Consider the following 7,790-nt stretch of genomic DNA (forward strand, 5'->3'; position numbering starts at 1 on the left):
TGGGGAGACTTTGCTCAAAGGCTAGAGAAGGAAACGTGCATCACAATCAGTGGCTCTCTGGATCAGATGTAAAGATTGATTCAAGCAATACAGGAAGCAGGTACAGTAGAAGGAAGACAGAGGAAATCTCTACCTGGGGTCTTTCTGAGAGATCCTAGTCCCTGGACACAACAGGAGTCACCTGGAAAGAGATGCTCTGGGGAGTCTTTATGTTGGCCTGGGAAAGCTAGGTATTTTACTCCCCAGTCAAGCCCCTTGAGTTCCCATGCTTTGAGCCTCATCCCCACTTCCCATCTCAGCCTGAACAGGAACAACACAGCAGCACTGTCACAGAACCCCACCTTCTAACACACATCTGTCAGGCCAGCCCTGACCTGACCCTCCTATCCTGCTCGAAAGGGGCTGAGCTGCTCCCAGGACCCTCTCTATGCGCCAGCAACTGAAGGAATAAGTTTGGGTAACTCTCCAAACTCTCTTGCAGGACTTTGGCAGCCCTGACTGTCTTTCTCTGGGTTGTGGGACACACCCTGGCACATGGGTGAGTCCAGAGGGTTCCACACTTCTCTCTGGTCTCTTACTAGGATATAGCAGCAGGGACTGTCCAACAGCAGGTGGTTCCTGGGAATGAGGGAGGTCAGATGGGGGGGACTTCCAACCTCATAGCTATCAATGGATTTTTCTTCCATAAATGTGTTCCCTCATTTTTGAGGCTGTATAAACCTTTTGCATCCATAAAAACTTGTGGAAAGAGATTCGCAGCTTTCCTAATAGAGAAGGAATTGTTCTTTGCTTGTTTTGGACCTGCCAAACCCCCTGCAATCCATCCTTCCCCAGGCCACTTGTAGTTTTACACACCTCTGTCACGTTCTACCTCCTCTGTCTGTCTAGGAGACTAAGAGTCCAAGTCTCTGATGCAGGTGGAAATAGAAGAAAAGCAGAATGCTGTGCCACTGGGGAAGAGAAACGTGGGCAGAGAGGACAAGGCAAGTGGCTGTGACAGAAGGTTTCCTTGCGTGTGGTGAGCTGGAGGATCAGAAGCTTTGGAGAATGTGCCAGCGGCTCCCAAGGCAGGAGAGACTTGGGAGGAGAGAATCAATGGTCCCTCCACCACCAAGCTCTGTGAGGCATACAAGGACCAGCCTCAAAACCTCCTCCACTTTTACTCCTGTGAAGCTTTATCTCTGTCAGCCCCAGATTTTCCTTTCCCAGGATCTTGCATCAGCCTGGACAAATTTATTTACTTTATCTGAGTCCAGTGATGATACAGCTGACAGAAATATTTGAACTAGGAACATGGATTTCTAGAAAAGCCAGCTGCCATTGCTTGTCTAGTGATAACACCTAACACAGCTGCTCTCTGTTCACAATCCTCCTCCTTCCTACACCTCCGGAGCCCCCAGTGTTCTGCTGCAGCATCACTGCCTTAAAGGAGAGACTTTTTTGCAGTGGGAGGGGTACCTGCCAGAGTGTATTTTTTGAAAAACACTGGGGGGGGGGGTAATTGCAGTGGGTCTGTGGAATGTTCAGCAGCATTGACCAGAGAGGGTATTTACATTTCAGGTAGGGATTCATCAGCTTAAAGGAAGGAGAGGCAGCAGGAGCTGTTCCAGTTTCAACCTGAATGTAAAGGAGTCTCCATCCTTCACAGCTCTACTGGAAGGCCTGAAGGGTTGTTCTGGAGCAGTCTGTCTGCTGGGTGACCTCTGAGTTGTGCATCACAAGCACCCCGTTTGCCTTCACTTGAGATCAGTTTGCTCCGTGACCTGCTCTGCTGGCACGCACCCCGGAGTTCAGGGATTCACGGCAGCCTGTGGAAGGGCCCCTGAGAGGCAGCTAGGAGGATGGGAGGGATGTGGGTGAGGAATGTTCGCTAGATGTCTGCCATCAAGGACTTGGGAACACAAGAACCACAGGTGCTGTGACGCAGGGCTTTTGCTGTGAACTCTGGCAGTAGCGTGGGAAGGGGGTCAGTAGTGTCCCCTTGTTGAATTAAGCAAGTAGCACAGAAAGTCTCCGAGAGACCTTTTTCTTCAAGGAGATTGCCAGCCTTTCCTGCTGTTAAGAATAACTGATCAGAGTAGATTTAATAAGTAACAAGAAAAAAACAATCAAAAAAAACCAAACCCACGATAGGTGCAGGTATGGTTGAGCTTCCCAGTTCAGATGCTGAATTACTGGATTTTCCTGAAATTTGGGTTGATACTAAACCAAATATTAAACCTTGTGAAAAGAAGGAAAAGGAAGCTGTCTAGCAAATTGACTGTATTGGTCCACTGCCACGAATGCACCAAGCCAAGCACTACGTACTCACCATGGTGGAAGCAACTACTGGTTGCTACACTAATAGCCTAAGTGTTAAACAACAGGTTATTAGAGATACATCTCAGGAAAAATATTGTTTAAAAATATCTAATGACAGCCTGTCTCGATGCCGATGGCATGTTTTGGACACAGACAATATAGATCCACAGGGAGATCAAATTATACACTATTGTGCATTAGGAATTGTTCTCGTTCTGCCTAGTTGTGATGGCGTCAGACAGCTTTGGTAATTTTTGCTATGCTTAGTCCTATTATGGCTCTTTCCCTCTTCCGCAAGAAGCTTTTAATTGTTATTTGTTTCTCAGGATAAAACATGTTTGTAGGAAAACTGCACTGACAACCAGTTTAAAGCCCAAGACAAGTCATGCAGCTCCTTGGAGGAGTCCCTGGCCTTGCAACTGTAATTTAACATGAAGGAAAATTTCCTTCTGGGAAGTGCCACTGTGTGTACCAGTCCTCCAGGGCTTTCAAAAAATTGGTCAAGAAATGAAGTAGAAAGGTTATTCCTATTTAGTCTCTCATGCCATTTCAGCAAATCAAAGCATATGAATTGTGTTTACAGTCATTTAAGGTTATCCCATGTCTTTCAGGAGCTAACATGATGAAGGTGGCAGGTGCTTGGAAAATGATTATTCATCACATTATTAAGTTTTAGCAAACTCTGCTTCATGGCAGAAATAATGACTCTTTTAGGGGATTTCAGAAGATCTCATTATGTGTAGTCACGGTATTTTTTTTCATATACATTACATCCATAAACATGAATGTTATACTGAAATTTTTCTATGGCAAAAATTAGTCCTTATAGAACACCGCAAAGCTAAATGAACTGGTTCAGTGCATAGGCTGATATTTTCATATAGGTTAGATGAGAGAAATGCTTTCAAAGAGACGTGGTGCGCATTACCACATTTGGAGAATTTAACTTGACGGGGGGAGCACAGAATAGGATTTTTGTACTGACTTATTGAAATTACTTTTTAATGATTTTGTTTGGGAAACACTGCGTTCTTTTGTGACAAAACCACACGCACTTACTCAAGAAAAGGAATTTGCTAAAATAACAACATTGAGACATTTTGGTTTTGCATGAGGGTTTTTTTTCCAAATAAATGTATAGTATCTTACAGTCCATTATCTACAATATTCAGCTTCCAGTAAAATATATGTATTTTTAAGAATGGCACCATCAGCACAGAGGAATCTCAAAGAGGTTTGAGGGTTGCTTTCAACAGGTGCTGCATGTAAGCATGAGACAGACAAAGAGCTACACATCTTCCAAAGCCCAAATGTATTTTTAAATTGAAGGTTGCTCTCTGAAATAATTTAAAATAGCTCTCTGTCTTAGGAAACGTTTATGATTAACTGATGTGTTATTTGTACTTTCTACTAATGGCTGTTAATGCCCGCATTTGGATCTTCAAATTTTCCACTGTGTACTTTTTGTCTGGAAAAAACCTTGGACTAGAGATAAGGCCATTTCAAAAAACGTATTTCTAGCAGCTCCCACCTCCAGTCCACCAGTCTGAGCTCGAGGCTGGGTCAAGATCATGAAGTACATACTGTTTGTCACCTTTGTTGGTGTGGCTGGTAAGTATATTTTTTACTTCTATTTTTGTAATTTATAAGGAAGCTCATTTTCTAGGCAAATTTGCAAGGTAGTCTGTTGTGGGAAGGTGAAGTCCAGTTGCAATTTGCAAAAGTTTTAAGGCAGAGTGTTGCACCTTCTTTAGACTTCTGTCTGTTCATAATCGCTTGTGTCAAAAAATGGGGAAAGAATGTATCACAAAATGGGGAAGCAATGCCTTCATAGGTGTTCTTGACCCCAGAATACTGAAATATGTCCATGGCTTCAAAGATGACCATCTCTCTTTTAAATACTATGAAGTACAAAGATAATGGCTCAGGAAGTCCTAAAGCTGCTGCAAATTTTTGGACTATGGGTGAGTGCTCCAAGGAAATACCACTGCAGACTCGTTCTGTACTTACAGTTAGTCTACTGTTGACCATTACTGCAGACAGGATCCTAGGACAGACCCTCTTTTGATCTGATCTGACACATTTCTGTGTTCCTATATTCACCCTGGGACCAGCAGCCGGTGCTTTACATACAGATATGTGAGATGCCAGTCTAAGTCTCATCGCGTGATTTTAGGGAGCAGCAACTGAATGTTGAGACTTGCCCACTGGTGCTACTGTGAGTTTTTATAGAAGTAGAGCCTACAAGTGAGATGCTTCCATCAGTCACAGGGTCACCATATTCCTTATGCCAGATGTTGACGTATATCACTTCTTATCTCGCAGTTGCCTTCCCCAGCATCGCTGATGACGATGATGATGACAAGATTGTGGGAGGCTACACCTGTGCGGCAAACTCTGTCCCCTATCAGGTGTCCCTGAATTCTGGGTATCACTTTTGTGGAGGTTCCCTCATCAGCAGCCAGTGGGTCCTGTCAGCTGCTCACTGCTACAAGTCGTGAGTAGAAAAATTATGTTCTTCCGTAACCTACTGCTTTCTTCCAGTTCACTTCTAGCAGGAATTATGAGCTGTGAGATTCAGATATGTAAGTGACTCCGTTCTGAGAGAAGACAGGCAAGGAATGTGTGGCTCATTCAGGAAGCTGGGCTGAGGCATCATAAGGGGTATTTCACTTCTGCAGATTTTTCTGTGAGTGCAGAGCACTTTCTGAAATGACAGTGCGATAATCTAGCAACGAGCCACGGGCTGTGATTTCTTAAAAATTGCATTAATCTTGCTAAAAAACAGTTACTGGAAAACAGAAAGAGGAATGAGATCAGCATGATAGCAGTTTGCCTTTTTTCAAAATGTTTGTATAAAGCACTGTTACGTATTCAACTTGTCTCTGCTCAATGAAGTAAACCTGCAGAAATTCATCACTGTCCTGGGAGTGGGTAGGATCTCGGTGTGGATCCCCAGGACTTATTGCAGGACAAGAAAGACAACCTGCATGAAAACAGCTACTACGAGAATGATGGTTGAAGCCGGTGCAGACGGTGATGGGGAGGTTCCTCATAACCTGTCAGCAGCAGTGAAGTATTTGCCATTCCTTCTCTTTTCTAGTCGCATCCAGGTACAGCTTGGGAAACATAACCTGGCACTCACAGAATCGACGCAGCAGTTCATCAATTCAGCTAAAGTCATCCGCCACCCTGGCTTCAGTGCCTCCACGCTGGACAATGACATTATGCTCATCAAGCTTTCCAAACCAGCCCAGCTCAACCGAGCCGTCCAGACCATTCCTCTGCCCACCAGCTGTGTGGCCACGGGCACCACATGCCTCATCTCTGGCTGGGGCGACACGATGAGCAGTACCAGTGAGTACTCCGTGGGCACGTGCAGCACCGTGAGGGCCCAGGAGACCCTCTGAGACCTCACAATTAACTCTCAGCAGTAGAGGGTGAAGCACAGAGAAGTGCTGTGGGACAAGCCTATTCTGAGCAATCAGTTTGTGTAGGACAGTAACCATTTCACTGCTTTAAAGGCAAGCCTTTATAAGGTCCTTCTTCTTGTTCTGTGTTAGGAACATGGAATCACTTAAGTCATCCATGTGCCTTTCACTAGCATGTTCACACAGCCATGAATTTTGTGGCCTGGCACCACCAGCCGTGCAGTGCCAAGCATGAGCAATTTAACTCATGCCAATAGAGCTGTCAAGTTCTCAGAGAGCAAGATCAACATCTGCGATTGTGCATCTGAAATTATGACAAGGGAGCTCCATTCCCTTACACCAACAGTCAGAGGTGTGCATGGTGACTGGTGGCTAATCCGCTGGTGACAACTAAACCTGCACCAGAGGAGAGGATGGTTTTCCTGAGGCCCAGGTTTCCCCCCGCATACACGCTCCAAGAGCAGCTCTTAGCTCCACATTTGCCACTTGATGATTTCCTGAGCAAAAGGAATCGGTGCTGCAATTACTGCTTGGAGGAAGAGTGATGATAGCTAAAACAGGTTGTTCAGTGATTCCTTTTCTGCTCAGAAAGATCTCTGGGTTCTGAAATGAACTTGGAGATGTCATCAACCATGTCCCTATTTTCTTGCAGATCCCTACCCAGACACCTTGCAGTGCCTGAAGGCTCCTGTACTCTCCTCAAGCGTGTGCACCAAAGCCTACCCTGGGAAAATTACCAAGAACATGATATGTGTAGGATTCATGGAGGGAGGCAAAGACTCCTGCCAGGTAATACATCTGCTTTTCCTTTCCCATATGTTTCTCTCCTGCCTTTTGCCAGTAGTAGAGGCCTTCACATGAGAGAATCTGCTATACTCACTGCACTGGCATGTTTGCGTGTTGTTTTTTGAACAGCAGAGGCTTAGGGCGAAAGTTGCTTATTGAGTGAGACTAGGTGTTTTACCACTCAGTCAGTCATTGTCCCTTTTTTGCAATAGCAAATACCTCTTCCCTAAATCTCCACAAGCAGACTATGCCACCTCCTGCACCTTAGGCTATTGGAAACGGAGGAGTGCTGCACCAGAGGGTCAATAGTCATCACAGTGACTTTAGAGCTCAGGACACAAATGTTTTGGACTCACTGAAAACAGAAAAGCTGGTATGCCAAGACCCAGGTTGTCTGGAAAATGAACACACCTGACAATTGCTCTGCATTTGACATGTGCCTAGCTCCATGAAATATTTGGCAGAATAATGTTTAAGACACACACATCCTAAAAGTCTGCCAAGGACTGCATCCATCAAAACTAGGCAGGTTACTCATCCTTGGCTGTGGTGCCCTTGGAGCTGAAGTAAGGCACAGTAGCATCAGGTGCAGAGTGGTAACCAGAAATGACCTTTGTGGAACTTCTGTGTAGAAAAACTCAGTGGTGCTCCCTCCACTGTCAGTGATTTCTGGCATCTCTGGCTCATCACTTAACACTGATATCACTTACTGAGTATCTGTATCCTTTATGTGCACAGGGGGATTCCGGCGGTCCAGTGGTCTGCAACAGGCAGCTCCAGGGCATTGTTTCCTGGGGTATCGGATGTGCACAGAAAGGCTATCCCGGGGTTTACACTAAGGTCTGCAATTATGTCTCCTGGATTAGATCAACTATGTCTTCCAACTGAGACACTCCTTGTTCTATGTAACCTGTTTCTCCTCAAAATTTTCTTCTGTTTTGGCTCTGGACATACAAAAAATATCAAAAAATAAAGACTTTCAGGCACCTTTTCTTTGTGCAACTGTGTGCCTTCCATAGGTTATGATATGGAGGAAAGAGGCAGGGAATATCACTTTGGGGACATTCTAGATTATTATTTGTAGTGCCTCTCAACTAGCAGGGTCTTGGAACGCTTTGCAGACTCATCTTCAGGAGCCTTTCAGTCAGTTACATGCAGCCAGTTCTGGAGCAGACCATCCTTTCTGTTTATCATGTTTATCATTTCACATACTCAGGTGCTACAAAACTGCCTAAAACAGCTGAAAGTGTGCTGAATCACACAGCAGCGTAC

At 45.0% G+C, this 7,790-nt stretch overlaps 1 protein-coding gene across 1 annotated transcript; it reads left to right on the forward strand.

Moving 5' to 3' along the window:
- Nucleotides 1-3,725: 3,725 nt before the first annotated feature.
- On the forward strand, nucleotides 3,726-7,509 carry LOC102055855 (trypsin I-P1-like). Its single transcript, XM_005433360.3, has 5 exons — nucleotides 3,726-3,912; nucleotides 4,627-4,798; nucleotides 5,405-5,658; nucleotides 6,385-6,521; nucleotides 7,257-7,509. The coding sequence occupies exons 1-5, from the start codon at nucleotides 3,873-3,875 to the stop codon at nucleotides 7,404-7,406; spliced, it is 753 nt and encodes a 250-aa protein (XP_005433417.1). The 5' UTR covers nucleotides 3,726-3,872; the 3' UTR covers nucleotides 7,407-7,509.
- Nucleotides 7,510-7,790: the final 281 nt, after the last annotated feature.

Source organism: Falco cherrug, chromosome 5 (assembly GCF_023634085.1).
Source record: "Falco cherrug isolate bFalChe1 chromosome 5, bFalChe1.pri, whole genome shotgun sequence".
NCBI lineage: Eukaryota > Metazoa > Chordata > Aves > Falconiformes > Falconidae > Falco > Falco cherrug.